Raw genomic sequence first — 21,773 nt, 5'->3', positions numbered from 1 at the left:
AAGTTGTACTCAATTTATTTCACAATATCAGAATAATTTTCTCAATGTAACTTTATTCCAACACTAATTTCTATGAGAAACTTTCTATTGTACCTAAACAAGACTTGCTGCAGCCCTTGGACCTCCCTCATTGTTAAATAAGGAAAAGTCTTGTTTCTATCAGTTTCTATTCTTCTATTACATCACAGTGTCTCAGATTGTAGTGTTATGTACTCCTAACATCCAATACTTACTACACAGTAATTTTACTTCCCTGGTTACTCATAGAAGGCTTTCTTTACTCAGGAAAGTAGCTCTTCCTATTTCTGGTCTTTGGATTCTATAAAAATGATCTGGTTGCAGCACCACGAAGAGGTGTTTTCCTCTAGTACTCTTCAATCTTATTGATATTTGCTTAAAACTGTCACTTCCCTGTCCCCCATACATGGTAACTGTTAAATATCCTGTGACCACTTTAAATTCAATGTAGCCAAATTATCCAATATAAGAAAATATCCAGTTGCTTTTTTTCTCAGCTAGAATCATGTATAAAACGAAAGAGAGGCTCAATATTCCAGGAAATCAAAACTTCTAATAATATTTGCAAATAGATTTGAAAAATATTCTAGGAAGAAAAAAAACGGTCCTTAGTTGTACCAAAGGGCGTAACTGGTTAGAATTTCTAGAGCACCGTGCCTGACTACAACCTCCCTGAAAACTAAACTCACTTTTATAAAATTTAATCTAGTGAGTGATCTGATCTGCTAAGATAAAGAGATGATAGCATTATGAACATAATCCATATTCTGTTAATTTTTTGTTTTCTTTGGGGAAAATAGTAAAAACAAAATTAAATGCTAGCTGCTGTATATGAAACTATATAATGATGCTGTATATTTTGAGTTGGCAGTTAGACTCGGTGACTGGTCTTCAGCCATAGGAAAAACAAGAATCTTCTCAAAGGAGGTGTTCTGTGTCTCAAATAAGACGTATCTCATTATAATATGGTTACACAGCAGAAATGATATATTTATCAGAGTAACGCTCATGATGTATATTTATCTCCATACACATACATATTCTGGCTTTTCCCTTCTTAGGTTGCTTGAGGTTCCCTTTAAAATCACCAGCACTAAAAAATAAAAAAATAAAAAAACAAAAAACAACAACAACAAAGCCGTCCTTTGACTTGAACTCTGAGAGGTCATTTCCTCCTTAGTCCTCAGGGAAGATTAACTATCCCATCTGACTATGACAGCTATTTGTGAAGAAGAAAATACTTTCTAATCACTGAATGGAACCAGAGCTAGTCAAGATCCTCTTTCCCCCCCTAAGTAAAAATAAGCAAAACATTCCGAAAATTTGGTCCAATGAAAATAGTAAGAGCTTTGATACTAGGTAAATGAAGGAGGCTTTGTCTGCATATTAATTATCTGGCTATCATACACCTGTCAGAAACACTTATTTCACAAGGCAATGGCTGAGCCAGATCCAGAAATATGAAGTGGGGCTGATTTCACTGCGTGTTTTCTGCTGCTTCCTCTCTCTTCAAGTTGGACTGGAAATACTATAAAGAAAATCCTCCAAGCAATCTGCCCCAAACAAGGAAGTCCATAAAAACAGAACAGGAATGTAGGAGGGAGAAAACAGAACTTAAAAGAATGTGACTTTTATCTGCACTTAAAACTCAGAAAATGTGCAGTTTGGAATTATCCCTGCTTAACCCTTTAATTGTTCATGTTATACTGATTCACGTACAAGTGCTTTAAAAAGTTCACTGTTGGAGTTTTCAAAGATTTGAAATAAAGATCTCGCAGGAAGTGTCTCCAAATATAACAATTTAATTATATTCAAAAAGGAAATGTTCCCTATAGGCCTGAGCTAATCAGAAAATAAGAAAACCTGAAAACACTATGAACAGAAACATGGTTACAACTAAGCTGACTTGAAATATAGAAACACTGACATGAACATGAAAAATAAACACACTCAGAGAAAAAGATTCAGCATTATCTAAAGCCAGCAAATGTCAAATATTTAAAATTAATCACTCAATTGGGTTTTGACAGAAATTTTTCCAAATTTGTTATTTAAAATGAGACAGAAGAAGCAATGTCTCTCATCCCTTCTTCCTCCTTTGGCTGTACTGATTATATCATATATCTTTCTCTGATGCAAAATCCTGAAAATAGTTTAGTTGAGTGGAGTCATATGCTAAAAAAAGGCCTATTTTGCTACTTCTAGCTGTGTGAAATGACACTTAAATTCTAAATCTTTGTTTTCTCATCAATAACTGGGATTAATTTTGACGTCACAGAGTTTTTAGAAGCATAAAATAAGCACAATTTGTAGCCCTCAATGGATAATAAACATTAGGCTCCAGAGTATTGCCCAATCCTTCAAATCATTAACACACTAGAAATAAACAAGCAGGGCTGCAATTTTACTAGTGCTTTCAAGAAATATTTGATTTAGGTATTAGAAATACATTTACATAACAAGCATGCCCAGACAGCCATTTCTCTATGTTAAGTCTGCTCCTCCAAAGACAGTAGAATGTGCTGTGCTGAAAGAGAATGCGACATTGAAGAACGGACGGGCAATAGGAAAGGAGTGGCAGAGGTTCAAAATGACCCCGAAGTGGTCAGAGCTAAAGGTCTTTGGGGAGAAAACAAAATGAAATGTGACGAGTCCAGGCCAATACAACCCGTAATGGAGGTGGGCACTCTTCTGCCCATAGGTACCAGGTACCATATAAACTGCCCTGCTTCGTAGATATAAGAAATTTATCTGATAGAAAGAGAAAGAATTGAGACAAAGGGCATAAATGCTTTTGGTAAATAGTAAGTTAAGAAAGTTTTGAAACATACCAAATGTGGAGGCTCATTTATTCCAAGTGGTTCCTGAAACATATATTAAAACATTTTAAAAAATTGTAATCATATAATCTTAGTTGTCTTTTTGAAAGTTTTGAAAATACCATTTGAAAAATGGAAAAAAAAAAAGGTCTAATTTACTAGATTTCTTGAATTGGTTATGACCCTCAAATAACTTACGGGATTATTTTATAATAATTTTAGTATTTAATACTTACTAATTCATTTTGAGTAATGTAGCTGGGAAAAAAAAATATGTGCCTCAAAGTCCATCAGAAAGACAGAGTCTGAGCTTCCTGCCCTTACCTTTCCCACACTATATCATGGGCACCCTTCTTGGGGTGTTTGTTATTATCCACACTGGCCATACTCTTTCATAACTGCTTGACTTTGCACAGGAGGAGATTATTACCTCTTTGAGGATTGCCTTTTCTGCCCCGCTTCATTATCTGGCAAAAGTGCTTTTATCCCTTAAGATATCACTTAATGCAGGAGCGTCACGTACCCAACTCCCAGGCTCTGAGTGCTCCTTCACTGGCTGCCCCAGCACTGCCTACACACTCCACATCCTCACTAATCTTACCACAATCAATCACCTACACGTCAGTCTCCTCTAAGAGACTGAGGCCCATCAGGGCAATCTTACTCATCTTGTATCTCCAGTGATCAGTGGTGTCTGACATATGAAGCATGAAATAAATACTGTTAAATGAATGAAGTGATCAAATCACAATCATCTCATTAATGCGCTCATACCACCTACTACTAGCTCCCTATACAGTCTAAGAAAACACACATGCTATTTCATTTTCTCTATATATTCACATAACATAATCCAGCAGTTTCACTTTGAAAAAGCCTGTTTCACATAGTCAAGTGTATGCCATTATATGCTCTGGAATTGGTTATGGTCATCATTCTTAACTCACCAGCTGGATAGGTCGTATTGACATGATTATATTATTTGATCCTCCCCAGTCAAAAAAGCATTTGTATTTCCCTTTCTCTAGAATGTACTGTTCTCCACAAAAGAACTTCTGCTGGTAGGCAACCCATCTAGTAGGGGCGGGCGGGAAAGGGAAAAAGAACAGAGGTGATACAGAATCGAGCAACCAACAATTTTAAAACCAAAGAACCTCTCAAGGTTCTCAGAATGGGAGGCAACTTACACTCCACTTTTAACGTGAATGGATCTTGTTTCACTGCCAAAGCCGACTTCTTCCAAGTCAGAAATTTCCTGATTTGTAATGTCAATAAACTTCCCACTTTCTAGGTCAGATTCAAACAGTGTGATAGAAGATTCTATAAAATTCTAAAAAGAGGAAGAGGAAAGGTAAGGAAAACATATGGCTTTTGTTTTATAGACTGCGATATCTTAGCACAATTTTCACATACTTGGGATAATTTCACACAAATAACTCCAAGGTAAATTTTAAATGGAACTGGAAACAATTTTAATAGTTACTACTCTTCAATAGTTTAAAGAAAAAAAAAAAAAGGCTGAATTTACTTTAATCAAGGAAACATTTTTATATATAAGTGCGAATTAATCAAGAGTTGGTAAATTTCTGGGATTTACAGGCTATTTATGTTACACTAATTATAAAGGACTAAAAGTTTCACTTGTGCCTAAAGAGTAAACGCCACAACATGAAATAGAGTTAACATACAATGTGTGATTGGCATTTTGTGGAAGAGGATTTTATAAGCTTAAATGTAAAAGAAAAAATGAAACTTCCTTGACAAAAGATTAAAAAAATAAAATGAGGGGAAAATTTTAACATTTTTATAGTTAGATAATATACTTAAAACAAAAATACCAGAAAAAATTTAAGACTCAAGTTGATAAGTCAGCAAAAGACACAATTCACAAAAATGATAGGCATTACAAACAAATAAGCAAATGTCCGATTTCACCAGTAAAAATAAAGAAATTCAAATTAAAACCATTAGATACAATTTCACTTTTTAAAACAAGAAGAATCTAAAAATCCAGTTTTGTCTGAGAACATTGCTGGGTTGAAATATAAACTGGATAGCTATTTTAGAAAATAATTTAGAAATACATTTTAAAAGACTGATATTAACTCTGATACTGTTGAAATTCTTTTTTTAAGAACTAGAAAAAATTTCCTAAAACTAAATGACGGGCAATTTATATGCAAAGATGCATTTTTTTATAATACTGAAAAGCTGTAAACAGTGTAAATGCCCAAACGATGTATAAACATAAACCTTTATGCATCTTACCTACCCCTTGATGGAATATAATTAAGAAGAAGCTAACAGTACATTCGATACTACTGACCAGGAGCTTCATGTGCCTATTTCCAAAAGAACTACCACATGAGATTATATTACTATCATTCTTATTTTCCAGCTAAGGAAAGGGAGTAATTTGTCTGAGGTTAACACAGCTACTGAGGGGCAGAGATTGAATATGAGTCCAAATTTATCTACTTATCTACCCTAAGCTCTTAATCACTGTCAGATAAGATGAAAGAACAGGACAAAAACTCAAACTTATAAACCTGGTAAGGTCATAAGCATGCAAAAAAAACACCAAAAACCAAAAAAACAAAAAACCCAACATGTCATAAAAGAAGACTACTAGGAAAAAAACCCAAGAGTGGTTATCTTTGGATCCAGGGAAGTTGGACAATTTTAACCTACATTTTTTCAACTCTTTATAATAGACTTTTTAATTGGAGAACACAGAATACATTATTTTTTTAAAAAAGCAGCATGGGCGCCTGGGTAGCTCAGTTGGTTAAGCATCTGATTTCAGCTCAGGTCGTGATCTCAGAGTCCTGGGATGGAGCCCCCTTTTTGGGCTTCCTGCTAAGTGGGAAGCCTGTTTCTCCCTCTCCCTCTGCCCTTCCTGACTTGTGCTGTATCTCTCTCTCAAATAAAATCTTAAAAAAATAAAAATAAAAAAAAAATCTCTTCTTCTGTCCCTACTACTTTGTTGTTTGTAAGTAAGTTTTAGACTTATGGAAAATGTTATCAACTTCTGTAAGTCTCAACAATATCAATTTTCTCCCCCCTTTAAAAATATCATAAATTTGGGGCACCTGGGTGGCTCAGTTGGTTAAGCGTCTGCCCACATCAGGCTCCCTGCTCAGTGGAGAGCCTGCTTCTCCCCCTCCCTCTGCCACTCTCCCTGCTTGTGCTCTTTCTCTCAAATTAATAAAATCTTAAATATATATATGTATATATATATAAAATAAATTTAATCTAAGAAAAGGAGATTTCTAGGATAAACATTCATTTTATATGAACAAGCAAAACAGTGTCAAAAACAAAAACCAAAGCATCCATAAGAAGAGGGAAAATACACTTAAAATAATTTTCTCATTTACTACTTACTTGTCAGCTTCGAAGGATTTAAAATGTGTTCATATAACTGGATCAAATTTCATTTGAGACTTTAGGATAAAAGATGAAAAAGGATTTTTACCTGAGATCTTTATTATAATTCATAACCCATAATTATATTTTTAATTTCTCCTTGACAGCAAACCTTTGGAACCTGAGGATATGTGTTACCTTCATTACCTTTCACATGGTTCTTAAAGAAAAAAATGAGGGCTGGGTGAATTTTTTACCTCATTGTCACCATCCATCCTTCTATTAACATAACACTTTATTCTCAAAACACTTGTACTTTTTATCATTATTGAGCTCCCTTAAAGCCTGATTTTATATATATACACATAATATATATGCATACACATGCACACATATGTACATATGTATGCACACACATACCTATATCTATTTTGACATAGACCTATTTTGCAGATATAAATGTATGTAAATATAAATATATAAATCACTTCAGTCAAGGCTTTAATAGCCCATAAGTGATTTGCCTTAAAGTCCCCAGGGCAAGCCTTCCTAATGAAATACGTTTACAGCCTGGGTGCCACACCAGCAAACCTGGTTGTCCTACAACATAAACTTCCATCACCTGAAGAACCTGAACATGCCTGTTCCTTGTCACATGAAAGTACATAACTAGCTCAAGGTGGTTGTGAGGATACAACGTGATGGTGAGCTGAAGGGGCCCTGTCTGGGTCCTGGGCAGGAACCGCTGTCAACAGCCACTATCCGTCAGGCCCAACTGCAACGGGAGGGTCTTCAGCAGTTCTCACAAAATTATATGGACCTCTCCCCTCCCCTACTCTGGTGACTCCGGAATGCTCCATCTGTTTTTACTTCTTCGGCCCCTACAACTGTTCTCTACTCCCCATGAGGGCTGCAGGAATAGGGGAGCGAGGATAAGCTGAAATGCCAAGGGTCATTACGATGTGTTGGAGTAAAACAGGACAAAGACAGAGAGATAAATACGGACATGTGCGGGTGTGCTGTGTCTGTGCCCTTTCATTAAGAAATAACTTGTGTTATGATGTGATGCACTTTACTTGAGCAATGATTTGCACAAGTCCTACCGTGTGGGTTGTGGGAGAGTAAGCTGGGAAGCAGGCTGGGGGCTGCTTGGCAACAGGGCAGGCTAGAGGTGAGCAGAGAAGGCGGGATCTGCTATCACAGGACCCAGTGCCAAGTACAAGAGCTGGCAGCAGACGATTTCACAAACACATTTACTCACGTGACTTGAGTTTGTATCCTTTCTACTCTGCCTGCTATTCCCAGAGACCTGGCTGAGGGCGAGGGGAGCCTCTTAAGTGGCATCACTCTCCTTTACATCTGCTTTTGTTTATTCATGGCTTTTCTTGCCTTATAGCTTTTGCCCTCTATCTTTTTCTAAGTATCTTTCTGAGCCATTCTCCTGGTTTTCACTCCCTCTGCATTTTTCACTCAAACCTACCAAATACACAGTGTCTGATCTAGTTGACTAGTTACCATCAATATGGTGTCCCTGCTGGGCAGGGCTCTAACTCTAAGCCAAATCCAGTCACCCGGGGCTAAATCTCTAGGGATCACATGTATGAAGTGTGATATAAAACGTAAAAAACTACAAAACCCAAAACCAAAACTTCTAAGTGCCTTGTTCAGGAGATGACTGCAACAGGCACTTAGAGTCATGTCCACGGTAAGCACAATGAGGTTTCCAGGTTACTAGCATCCCTGCTTTATCAGGCACAATTAAGTAATTTTGAAAGTCACACAGATTTAAGTGGAGCTCTGTTGCTTAAGAATGAATAATGATGGAACGATCTCAAATCTGTACTCTGCTTTCTATTTTTAAAGCACTTATATCCAAGGGAAAATCTAGATAGCTCAGAATAGTCTCTGGTACAGAACTCCCCAATGTCAGAAAAAACCAATGAGCAGATGCTTCAGGACCAAAGATACGTCTTTTTAAGGATTAGTAATTTGGGTGTTTTTAAATTCCATAAAACCCTGCAGCAGATCTGATCTGCCCTGGAGCTCTTGTGCTATAACCCTCTGGTGGACAAAGTAATATGAGACACCAATGGAGATCTGGTATACCCATTAATTTAGAAGAAATAATGATCTCCCATCGCATACCACGTGGTTTCAAAGATCTGAAAAGAGGTCCCAAGACTGAAAATCTTAATAAAAGCAGATCCAAAAGTTAAGCTAGTATAAAACAGAGAAAAAATAAGCATACCAAGAAAGTTTTATTGAGGAAGCCAAGAAATAAAAATTCCTTTTTTAATCCCTGGAGTCTAAATACTCCTATATTTTCCTGGACCTCTCCTTTTAAAAAAAAAAAAAGTTAACTCAAAGTCATTATATATCTGCCTGACTCATTTGGAATTAGAAACATATTTCCCATTGTCTTCTCCAAGTACTCTGTGACACAGATTACATTATCCCTAAGGAACAGGTCCAGAATTTGACCTTAGTAGATCCAGAGTGTTCTGCATAATGAAGCCAGGACATTAGAAAATTGCATTGTATTATGCAGTTTTTCTATCTATCCTCTTGTTTATTTTATATTATTTCAACTTAGATCTTACATGTAATGCTTCATTCCTTCCCAGGTTAGGGATACTAGGAGAATCTATATGGGGAAAAGATGTCTTATGTCAACTCTACCTGTTGAGTGACCCATAGTTCCCTGAATGCATGTAGTCATGAAGACCTAAAATAAAAGATGAGGGTTTATCTTGTTTTGTCTTGCTTGCCTTTAGTGGTCAAGTAAGGAATGGCTAGGTAGAGAAAAAACCTGTGGCCCTTGTATAATAGGACTGTGGACTAAATACCTTAAAAGTTATGTCTTTTAGGTAGAATTGGTTTCCAACTCACTTTCTTACTAACAAAGATCATTCACCAAAAAAAAAAAAAAAAAATGCTCCCTTGTTCCCTGTGCTGCTTCTCCCATTCTGGCCCTTCCTGCGTGACTAGGTGAAGGGCCCCAACAGACAAAAACCTGAAGGGCCAGAGCACACAACCAACCTGTGCTCACTCTAAGTCTGGATGGGCCCCCTAATCACTCTTCACTTACCAATTCCTTCGAAGAGGGCTTTGGAAACACATTCCAGATAGTTTATAGAGTTCATATGGATACAGATTACTCTGGAAAGAGACTACAGTGGTAAATCCTGAATCCTAAGAAAGTATGTACCTCTGAACACATTAAAAAGGCTCTAGAGCTGGTCAGGAAAATGAGCAACATTTGATAAGCAGTGATATCCTGCAGAACTCTCTTAACATTTATCTCCTCTTCTCGATGACCTCATCAACTTCCACCTGGAGTCCTGTAATGTCCAGACTTACCTCCTCCACCCCCAGCCATTTCTCGAGAGTCACCAAAAAGATCTTCCAAAGCTTCTAATCTAATCTTGCTCACTAGGCCTAAAATCCATCAGGGGCTCAAGGTCAAATCAAGAAAAAAAATCTGAACTCCTCAATATGCATAAAAGGCCCTTCATCATCTGGCTCTTGGTTTCATTTTCCCAAAGTTCTGCTTAATATCCTGACTTAACTGCATTTCCCAAACACACCAATTTCACTTATGTGAGGGTTTCTCAACCTCTGCACTATTAACATTTTGGACCTGATTACATTATTTTTTAAGATTTATTTATTTATTTTTAGAGAGAGAGCATGTGTGCGCACAAGCAGGAGAAGCAGAGGGAGAAGGAGAGAGACTCTCAAGCCGACTCTGCTGTGCTCAGTGCAGAGCCCGATGTGGGGCTCGATCTCATGACCCTGAGATCACGACCTGAGCCGAAAGAAACCAAGAGTTGGACGCTTAACCGACTGCACTATCCAGGCGCCCCTGGACCTAATGACATCTTGTGAGAAGGCTGTCCTGTGAGTTGTGGAGGTTTGGCAGTATCCCTGGCCTCTACCCACTAGATGTCAATATCACAACTCCCCTCCCCCTCCCGCCCAAGTCACAGCAATCCAAAATGTCTCCTGACACTGCTAAATGCAGAGAGGTAAAGTCACCTCCAGCTGAGAACCACTGGTTCACATCCTTGCCTTTTCATATGTTAATCTCTTGCTAAAACAGCACCTACACCTTTCCCCTTCAGTCCGTCCTGGAACCTTTCCATTTGGCCAACTCTTGAACCTGAAATTTTGTTCAACTGTTATCTTTTCCTCTCTTTTCCAAGTGGGAGCAATTGACCTTTCTCTGGTGAGTACTTTGTGCCTAATCCAATCATAGTCAAACATTATCAAGCATTTATAAAAGTACTATTTTCCCTATCAGACCGCCAGCTCTGAAAGGCAAGGACGGAGACTCTGGCCACTGTATCACCAACATCTGATACAATCCAGCTCACGAAGCAGGCGATCAACAAATACTTATGGAACTGACGGATGAAAAGTTAACCCAAGTATTCTATAATCATCTTAGCCATTAAGAAAAGCAGAAAAACCACATAAGCAGTTCAGCATAATGCTTTCAGGTATTCCAAACATTTTATAACCTCATGTTCTATCACAACTCATGTCTGATTTTCATGCGTAGAAAACCAATTGAAAATTAAGAATAACGATGCTAACTCACAGCTTGTAAGAATCGGAAAGACAAGATGGGGCCACTTAATGCCCCACAGGCCTTACTGTCTTCAAAATCTCCTTCTTCAAGCAAGAATTGCTGGCCTTTAAAATGTTCTTTTTCATAGGCAACCCACCTAGAAATACAAAGGACATCCAATTGAGCCATTAATAAGATTAATTAAAAAAAAAGAGAAAATCATGATAAAGCACCTAGTTGTATACCACCACATTTTAAAAAAGCAACACATTTGTTTTGTTACCATTTATAAAGACAGACAGATGTTTTATGCTTCATGGATCAATAGCTTTTATAATTTGGAGGCTCTTCCCAACAAAAGGTTAACTGTTACAGGATTGCAATAGAGCAATGCTCACTAAATAGTTGTGGTATGACCTGATACCACATCTCAACATGGTCAAAGGACAGTCTGCCAAGTAAAAAATAATGGAAAGCACAAATAGCCAATAAGAAAAGTTATAAACCCATTTTGAGATTCAAAGATAATTATTCTTATTTTACTGACAAAGCCCTTCTGGAATGACAGAATCTGATTACTATATTTAGCATTTATTTAGGTTTTAAATCAAAGGAACCTCTCACTGGGTTTCAGATTTAAGACATATTACTGGTGGGTTTAGCAAAGAGAAATGCAAATGAGCTGGCGTTAGCCCTGGTGGCCTACACATAAGAATACTTCTGTAATTGTTTACAAGTGGGCAGTGTTGCTCCCACCATTTCCTCAGTGGTGATAATGGCAAAAGGAAGCACTGTGGCAGAGTACTTTCCAGGGACACAGGTGTTTTTTTTTCTTTTTAAAGTAGGGTCCACACCCAGCATGGAGCCCAATTTAGGGCTTGAACTCAAGTGACCATGAGATCAAGACCTGAGCTGAGATCAAGAGTTGGACACTTAACTGAGCCACCCAGGAGCCCCTTGGGACACAGGTTTCTTGACTTCTAATCGAAAACTATCAGTACAACACACTGATAAACACCATTAGTCATTAAGCTTCTCTATGAAACTTATTTTTAATGGAATAATTCACAGTAGCTAATGAATGTAATGTGGGCACAGAAGGTTCATAACACATGCTGACCCTCTTCAATCTGCCTTTTGAGGCACTGTGTTGTTAGAATGGGACCCCCTCCAATGGGGGAGGTTCTAGGATGACTATTTTGAGCTCTTGGGTTGGGGACTTCTGAATTCTGGGGCTTGACAAATGAAGCTGGGTAGGGCTGACTACTATTGTTTTGAGAAAATAAAAAAAACTACTCCAAAACTTGTTTCCACAGGGTACAAAATTAACAGTAGCCACTCAGCAATCATGAATCCCTCCTTGCCTTTACCATGTAGGTGTGTACATGACACGGGAAGAGGGGATCCACATGAGTTGGAATAAACACTTTATACATCTTAGTGGATTTGTAATATGTAAAAAGACTAACATTATTTTATTCTTAAACTATTATGTGAAGATGAATTGGACAAGAAAACTTCCAAATTCTAAATGTGGCTTTCATTTATATAGATGTGGCTATTCAGAACATGCCTTTAAAAAGCCTGAATGGGAAAAAGAATAAAATATATAGAAGACCTTAATATTAAAGACAGATTAATAAATTATTACATGACAACAGTTCAAAAATCTGCTCAGCTCTTTTTAATAGATAAAGTTTTGTCTAAGAACCAATTTATATATACATCTGGGATATTTAAAAACAGATGTTATCTGAGAAAAATGAGGAAACGTCAACCTCACTTTCCCTAGATTTCTCAAGATGGGACAGAGATGAGTTCCTACTACCTGTAGATAAACAGTTAACAAAAGTGAAAAATGGTAGAAGTAGTAAAAAAATGAAGTTAACTGTTCACTTATTTTTTTTTTTTAGATTTTACTTATTTGAGAGAGAGAAAGCGTGCCCATGCATGTGCGAGCCAGGGGATGGGGAGCAGAGGGAGAGGGACAAGCAGACTCTGGGCTGAGCAGGGATCCCGACGCAGGACTTGATCCCACGACCCTGATCATGACCTGAGCTGAAATCAAAGAGTCAGATGTTTAACCGACTGAGCCACCCAGGTGCCCCTCAACTGTTCACTTTTAAATGGGGATACGAAACTTTTCTCCTACAGTTGTCATATAATAAAGTGTGTATGTTGTATTACAAGCGATAATATTTTCTTAAAATTTTTATAAAATAATTACAAAAAACTCAGAAAACAATGCAAATCACAATCTAGTTAATGGGAAAAACATTCAGATCCCAAAAGGAAGAAAAGGAAAAAATATTTAGCAGGGTTAACAAGAAGGGTATGTGTTCACAGATTAGAGAAGATTGCAAATAAATATGACACAATAAAAATTTATCCAAAACACATTTGTTCTTCAAGGGCCTAATAATTTTTTTAAATTGAAAGATAAAGAATTAAATGATTACCAATATGTCAGACCAATTTTGGATATGTCCTACATATCTAATACATGGCATAGTCTCTTTTATTTCTATTTTGGCTAGTGTAGCCATCACTTATGATTTACTGCCAGAAACTACAAAGTCTTTATCTCTAAATGTAGATTCTTGAGTGATCTTAGGCCAGTCATTTAATGCCTATGAATAAAATATTTTAGCTGCATCTTTTGCTAGAATAGCATGAACAAGATTTACGATGTTACTGCAAGTAATGAGACACCGATACTTAAATTAAAATGAACCAATATCCCAAATAAACTATCATATCAACAAAGAGACCAACAATGTTTCTAGAGGAATTCTAGCACTGGGTTGACAATGGCAAATAAGCTATGAAGAAAGCTTCTTCTGATTTTTATCTGCCAGGATACAAATACAAAGGCACATCCCAATGCAGTCACAGATTTTCTGGGGTACCTGCCCCAGAAACTGCTGACTGAGACCAGGATAGTAGCAATGATTGGTTACAATCGGGTTTATACTGAGAGGTAGTTGGGGGGGCTCCTCAAAAACAGTACAGGGCCAGAAGGTAACCAGTGTTAAAAATCCTTGACTTGGGAAACACACAACCCAGGCTACTTCTTTAATGAAGGACTCACTGCCAAGATCCTCAGCACAGAAGGTCAACTAAGATCCACAGGACAGAGAATAAAAACTGGGGCTCTCATTCATGTTCAAAATTTGTAAAAATAAATAAATGAATAAATAATTTTATTTTGTAATTTTTATCTTCTATATTGTGTTTAGAATACTTAGTGTTTTAAGTTTGAGAAACCATTTTCTATGTTTAACCTACCTCAAAATCTCTAATACAAGAGTTCACAGAAAAGCGATTAGTGACTAATATTTTTTATTTTACAGTATCTTCCAGAAGGGATGTAATATTTTTAGATTAAGACACATTGTTTTTGCTTGGCTTGGCACATTTTTTGTGATCTTCAAAAAACAGACTATTAAATCAAATATTGTAAATATAATACTCACACTCCACCGATGACACGGATTGATCCAATTCCATGAAAATCCCCATTATTTTTTAAAAACTTAGGGACAGAATCTATGTGTTCACTAAACTCTTTGGCATGTCCATGGAAGTGAGGTTTTTCATAAATAATAACCTGAAAGATATGAAAGAAAATTACTTAACATGCTCGTTTTTTGGCATAGACACAAAACTCATTTACTTAAGTGAGACTAAAGACATGAATAGGGGCCAGGGACCACTGTCCTTTTTATTTACAATATAGCATGCTGTCTGATAGTCACAAGGAATATGTGAGTTATTATCATAAAGATAAAATATCTTAATAGCATATTTCTCTAATAATATAGTCAAATATGATTACATTGTTCTGGTTACCCAAATTCTAGGGCCATCTCACAGGGCAAAAACTGTCTTATAAAGGATTCTTAAATTAGCTAAGTTTAGCTCTCTGTTTGGAATTTAATACAGACCTGCCTTATATTTACCTGAATTTCCCCTCTTAGAAATAAAAACTCTCTATAGAGGTTCTAGGGCACAATAATAAATTATCTACTGGATTGAGAAAACACAGCTGCTTCTTATAACACTAACTGCTTCTATGGCAGTTGCTATTCACTGATAAGAAATAGATATGCAAATTCCCGAATCTGAATTCAAAACTTTCTAATAAGAAGAAGTGATTGAAAAAATTATGGTGTTTTTTTTTGGATACTGGATTCATATGGGTGGGGGGTAAGTATAGTGGGAAATCCATTCCTAGCATTTCATTTACTTCAAATTTGGATTGGCACAAGTATGTCTCTTCCACCATTTTGGTGCTCTTTACTTCCCAAGTATGACCTGCCAGCCCTTAGTATGTAGAAGTGACAATGGTGGTAACGGCACTCATCTATCCACACTCTATCCCCTGGTCCTATTTGTGGCTGATGGCATATGTGGCGTACACCGGCAAACAAAGGCCCCATGCTTAAACACACTGAACAAGTTATAGCTTCCCTGTCTCCAAAAATTGATAACATTATACAACTGAAAAAAAATACATAGTACTGCTCCTATTTTCCACATATTAAATTTTCACCGGGTGCTGTATTTGAAGTTTTATTTAATACTTTCTACATATGCTGAACCTAATCAGACTAAGAAGCAGTAATTCTTTGACGAGTAAGCCATCACTAATGTCTAGAAACTTGATCTGACCATCTATGATAGCTATCTCATTCATATACCACTACAACCTGTCAAACTGCAAACGTCCAAGGAAAACCGAGCCTGTCACACCTGAAGAGACTGAGACAGGAGTCACTCAGAAAGTGTCAGAGCTAATTCTGCATCTTTCAGGTCACTGGTTCGAAAACCTTGGCTGCGTGTTATCAGAATCACGTGGGGAGCTTTGAAGACTTCTGACCATACCCCAGACCAAAACAGTATCTCTACGAGTGGAATACAGGCAGTAAGTCTTTGTTTAAACTTGGGTATATACGACTCCAACAAGGAGCCAAGATGTATTACATACACTCAGATACCAAGTTTTAAAAGACTCCACCTATGTGATTAAGAGCATTGTGGTCAATTCGATCAATGAGGAAGCCCCCAGAAATGGGAGGGTTGGAGGAGTTGTGTCTTGTTTTGCAGGACAGGAGAAGGACGGATGAATCCTTCCCATGCCTGTCTCTGGAAGTGCTGTAACCTTGTCAAGCAGAGGTCTGTTTGCATCTTTAATCACTGCACTGGTTTTCTTCCCATCTCTTTTCACACACATTTTATAATTCCATTTCCTTTTCTTTCCCAAAATGTGCTTAATCCTGGTGCCACTACTGCTCCAGTTTTCACTCCCTCTACTGTTCCCTTCAGATACTTATACTTACAAATTGCCATCTCTCTGACAGGAGCTACCTACCCCTTCTTCTGATCATCCTTCATCTCCTTTGTGAGCATTATTTCCAAACGTCTGATACCTTCACTAGAATGTCAAGGTGCCACCTCAACCGCCCCCTCCCCCAAAAATCAAAAATCAAACCTATCACCTTTCCATCCTGCAGTAGGTGTTTATCGTGTTTGACTGGGTTGTCAGCAAGACTTCCATCCTTGCACACTGACCCAACTTGCCCTCACAGCATGAGTCCTCAGTGGCCATTTCATACAGTCACTTCTCTCCAACATCCACTAGCTAGATATTATTAGCATGTATTCTGCTAATTTTTTACTTTAATAGTTCAAAATACTTAAAGATTAACACTCAAGCTTTTTAGCCTGCTATAAAAGACCATTTTTAAGACTTACCTTTAAGTTCATAGGCATTTCCACTTTCAGTCCACCCTTAAGATAAGAAATTTTAATATTAGATACAGAAACATTTGGAATATTTGAAAGTAACTAAGTGACATATGTAGGTTATACCAAAAAAAAAAAAAAAGATTAGTTAAAGGTTATACAGCCAACTTTAAGTTGTGGTAAATTTTAAAATTGAAGTACAGAACCCTACAGTAGTCAAAAACAAGTCGGACGGCTCATCGATGTAGGTGGGGCAAGAAATCTTTAAAATACACTTTCCAGATTAAAACCATTACAAGGAAGGAAACTGAACTTTTTAGTCCTTAAGCACACACGAGTGAGTAAAGATTTAATCCCCCCCTGCAGAGTGTCCCAAGAAACAAAGTGGAGTTGCTAGATTTAAAACATCTCATTTGGCAGAGTAGATTTCCAAACCACTGACCCTTCATTTCCTCCGGACAACTGCTCAGGCTTTCTAAATTAGAGTGCGTCCCCTTCCAAGTTCCAATAACACTTTTTATCATACTTAACTATCTTTGTGACCTCAAGGTTGTAGAGCATAAAAGGTAACCCCTTCCCCACACAACCTAATTCCAGAATTTCCTGTTTTTAATGCTACTCCACACTGTGGTATTTCTTAAAATTTCTTAGTTTTTCCTGGCTTTTATTTTTTAAAGGCACAGAACAACCAAAAACGGTTTGCTACATAGCTAACATTTATTTGAAGAGTTTGCCCTCAAATAAAAAATGTTTGCAACAAAAATACTGTATGCACTTATTATCTTTAAGAAAGCAACCACTCACAGAACTGTCCATTTATTATTAATGCTGAGCTTATCATTCATTACTGTGATGGAAAATCATAATTAAAAAAGTGGTTTTCTAGTAAGCATCAAAAAAAATTCAGAACTGTATTCAAAATTTTCACAGAACAGTACTTCTAAGGAAACTGCATGCATTGTAATAAACTTAGCACAAAGTACATTCAGGCATTTGTGTTCTAGAAAACATTAAAATGTTTTCACACAGATATTCTCTATGATATAGAGGTACAGAAAAATCATGTATAGATTGCTGATCCAATAGTACACACAGTCTTTTCTCAGGATAGAGATGCATAAGCAATCCCACCATGGTTATTTTAGATTCATGGGAAAATGCCAGTTTTTAAATTTGCTTACCATTTGAAGTGGATGCAATGATTTCATTTCTGTGGCAGAAATCTCAAAGAGCCCATGGTCTTCCTCCAGAACTGTAGCTTGCCCTTTAAAATTAATATCTGGGTAGGCAAGCCAACTAAATAAGAAATGAATGGTTTGTTAAAACATAATAGGAACACGTTAGTCTGGTCTTATAACAGTTAAAAGTAAAAAGGGCTATCAAACAAACAAAACCCAAAAAACCAAAACAAAAAAAGCAGAATTACAACCAGTAAAACACATCTGAAATGACTTCACTAGACAGCGTATAACAAGAGTTAATGTGTTACTCAGTACTCATATTCAAACACTGTAAGTCTATTATATGTACTCCAAGCGGTATGTATTACTTTTCTTAGAATTTTCTAATATTTAGGAGGTGTGACACCTTTGATTCAAGCACAATATAACTGGAAGGAAAAAAAATTCCACTATATATGTATATATATATATATATATATTTTTTTTTTTTTCTTTTATAATGGGGCAATCAGAGGTGGGATTCCACAAGGCATTTTATATCTTTTTTTTTTTTTCCACCCAATCAAGGCATTTTACATGTTTGACCCACATTTTTAGAATCAATAATCAGTTCAATTGGCTGCTGCAGAAACAGTATCTGAAATGAGATTCCCAAAAGACCCACCTACCTTGTAACTAAACTTGGTAATTACAGACATAGCTCATGGACAGGATCAATTACTGGGTATGCCCACAGTTGTAATCTGTGGTTGGGAGAAACGAAGAAAGATGTCCTACGGTGACCCCCCCAAATATCTATACCAACGATCATCAGAGCAGATAAAAAAGAGTGAAAGACCGAAAAGGAATCCATGTTGCAAAGGCATCACAGATTTGTGATTCAAGCTAATCTGGAACTAAATTAAGACTCAGCTCAGTCACACCCATAGTCCAAAAGATACCTTTGCAATCAGAAAGGCTTGCTATCAGACCCATGCTTACAAGCTGGTAGCCTGAAACAAATCATATAATTCCTCATTTATAAAATGAGTCGCTCTACCTACCTCGCAGGAATACAATAAACAAAAAAAGCAACACGTGTCCGGCCCTGTTGAGGCACTCAGTAACTACCGGCACCGAGACACTCTTGAAATAGTTCAAGCTCCAGATATTTAGGCCAGGGACATGCTTTTATTTCTCAGTCCCAAAATTTGGTGGATGAAAACATGATGAATGCATCTATCAAGAACTATGTCTGAGGATCTCTATCTGCTCCTGTGAGTCCTACATCAAAGACTTAATTGGATCCAAAGGAAGACAGAATCTGTTTTAATCCCTGCAATGGTCTATCTCGAGTATCCAGGGGCATAAATAAAATTAACTAAAACTTCACAAATAAGTATGTCACCCACTGAAATTTGAAGTAAAAAGTTAAATTTGGTGGCCATCAATCACTGTAATAACGAGAAACTGATACATACACTCCTGACTTCACAGTGAAGGACACAGATTTGGGGATATTCAGCTCTTCCAAATTGGGGACTGCTCGCTGTATATGGATAGGACAACACGCTGGGTCAGACTGTGGGCAAAGTTCTATCTCTGGAATGCTGCAATCCTGGAAAAAAAAATTGGCTTTGAAATCATCTGGAGACACACACAATTCAATATTCTCAATACCCTGGACACACAATTACAATTATTCTCATTGTTCAGTTGAATTTCTTCACAAAAACAACATGAAGGAAATATTATTTCACTTAACCAGTTTTTTAAAATGAACTTTTTTCTAAGAAGTTACATTGATAACATGAAAATTATAAATACTATCGATTGAAAAAGTATTGCTCAATTTTTTCTGCTTTGTTTTTAAAAGTCTTGTTCTATTAAGCAATCAATGTTCAGTTACCGAACTCCGTGAGTGCCAAGTCTTTAAGCCTTCCTTCTCAGAAGCATAACAAAGCCATAAGAAGGAAGGGAGTTCAATAAAAGCTGATCTCATGGGGGATATAAAAATAAATAACAGAGAGGCACACTACTCCCTCAGTGTGTTACCTAATTTACATGGACAAAAGAAGTAGAATTAGAAGTGAGGGTAAAGGAAATCTGTTTTCCTACTTGTGGGATTTTATTTATTTTAGTCCAAGTTGGTTTAAAGAAGAAAGGCATTATGAAATTTGACCCTACCCTCCATCACATATCCACTGCCACTATGTCCTGTCAAACCTTCCTTTAAAATTTCACTTACGTATCTCTCTTTTCTATTCCCACTGTCAAGGCCTTTCATCAAGGCTAAGACTTCAATTATGGGCCTGTATCTCCCGTCAAGTACTAGCCACGCTTCATACAGCTGGGCTTGTTAGAGAACACCACTTTCCTCATGACACTCCTTGGCTCAAAACCCAAGCATATCAAATTTACATTTGTTTGCCTTTTTACAACATGGCGCCAACCCAGTGACCCATAGGAACTCCACGCAACTCTTCAGTCATACTGGTATCCATGCTCTCCCCACTCCCCTTTTTATATGGTCTCTCTTTGTAAATGTTTCCCCCACTGCAACTAAAGAGAGAATTTTCTATATTCTTACCTATGAAAATCTTCTAATGGTCAAGTTCTAACACAAAAAAGACCTTACCTTTGATTGTTAGGGAATCAAAGCTACAATTATTTTTCCCTTCTCTGAAATTACAGATGTGCTTCTGTCTGTACACACTAACTCCGTAATCATGAGTGTTTAATTATACAAACTTTCAGTAGCGTTAATCCTCACCTAGGACATTGTGAAATTCAAGTGATTATCCTTTAATGAAACAGGTAAATGCAGTAACAATCAGAGGTGACATTAGGCTGAACAATTGCATTTTTTATTATAATCAGTTTTGCCATTTATAACTGCAATTTTCTGATTTTTTAACCTTCTTCCAAATTGAGTTTTATTATTAATCATTCTTAATCATTCTTATTAATATGTATAAGCAAATTAATATATTTTATTTTCAGAAATCTAGTTCTAAAATGCAATACAGTAAAGAGGCACAACCTAAAATATCCTTTAAAGTTTAAAAGTATATTTCTGTTTAAAATTTCATTTCAAACATAGTCAGAAACGTCCACAATAGTCACCTGTCAATCTTCAAGGCTTTTGTTTGCTATTAATAATAGAGTTCTAGTAACATTATTTAAAATGCTGCCATATTAATGTTCCCCCAGGGATGTAAGTTACAGTAACAGAATACATAACTAAATGTCTCACACAAATAAGTTTCCTCTGCATTGTATTATATAAACAATGCATGGGTGGTGTACTTTAAAAGGGAAAAAGCTAAAAGGCATTTGAGTCTGCCACAACACAGAAGGAAACAGCATAATGGAAAAAAGTATAATGATGACTAAAAAATGGAAAATAAACAAAAAGAAGAATGCTTATGTCCTCAGCCAGAGGACCAGTTTTTTCTCTAGTTAACTAAAAAAGATTTCACTGGTTAAGTTTTATCTTCTTCGTGGTGGCTATTCTCACGGAAATAATGTCTCTCTCCAGACTTGCATAATTCTTGATGGACCGAGGCAGTAAACACTAACAACTGAAGGGTACTTTATGGTAACCTAGCAACAATCAACAGTTTATTCTCAGTAAAGTTTGTATGGCTTCCTCCCCAACTTTTCTAGTCATAATATTAACTTTACAAATATCTTGATGAAACTTGCAAGCTTAGACTATGAAAGCCTTTGTAGGAATGGAGGCAAAACTACAGGACAGAAACAATCAAGAATGGATTACAGTTAACAAAAACAATTAAGAAAACCTAATGGACTCCACCTCACATAAAATACCTTCAGTCCCTGATCTAACAGATCTCTCTCTTCTCGGCAATTAATGAAGACAAAACTGAAGTAACTTCTGACCATTAAGAAAAACGTCATTCCTTTAAAAAAAATATATTAAATGCACCGTAAACAGTAATTTGCAATATTCACTTCTAATATTTGAGAAAAGAAACACTTGACTCAAGAATTACTGCGATGCTACCTCACCCCAATTATTTCTGGGAGCAAAGATGGCCCTTGAGCAGAATCTATAACTGC

At 36.8% G+C, this 21,773-nt stretch overlaps 1 protein-coding gene across 2 annotated transcripts in view; it reads right to left on the bottom strand.

Moving 5' to 3' along the window:
* The window catches only part of CRYBG3 (crystallin beta-gamma domain containing 3), a 105,207-nt gene that overhangs the window by 29,551 nt on the left and 53,883 nt on the right, over positions 1 to 21,773 (bottom strand). Inside the window, exons 8-15 of one of the 2 annotated variants that reach the window (XM_032406380.1) lie at positions 19,169 to 19,305; positions 17,709 to 17,823; positions 16,537 to 16,572; positions 14,256 to 14,389; positions 10,810 to 10,936; positions 4,025 to 4,167; positions 3,785 to 3,911; positions 2,850 to 2,882 (exon numbers count right to left, since the gene is read on the bottom strand). In XM_032406380.1, coding sequence (XP_032262271.1) covers positions 2,850 to 2,882; positions 3,785 to 3,911; positions 4,025 to 4,167; positions 10,810 to 10,936; positions 14,256 to 14,389; positions 16,537 to 16,572; positions 17,709 to 17,823; positions 19,169 to 19,305 — 852 coding nt within the window. The remainder of the gene's footprint in view (positions 1 to 2,849; positions 2,883 to 3,784; positions 3,912 to 4,024; positions 4,168 to 10,809; positions 10,937 to 14,255; positions 14,390 to 16,536; positions 16,573 to 17,708; positions 17,824 to 19,168; positions 19,306 to 21,773) is intronic. The other variant, XM_032406381.1, reaches the window with a different exon arrangement.

Source organism: Phoca vitulina, unplaced genomic scaffold, assembly GCF_004348235.1.
Source record: "Phoca vitulina isolate PV1807 unplaced genomic scaffold, GSC_HSeal_1.0 scaffold8, whole genome shotgun sequence".
NCBI classification, from domain to species: domain Eukaryota; kingdom Metazoa; phylum Chordata; class Mammalia; order Carnivora; family Phocidae; genus Phoca; species Phoca vitulina.
This window is presented reverse-complemented; position numbering and strand designations above follow the sequence as displayed.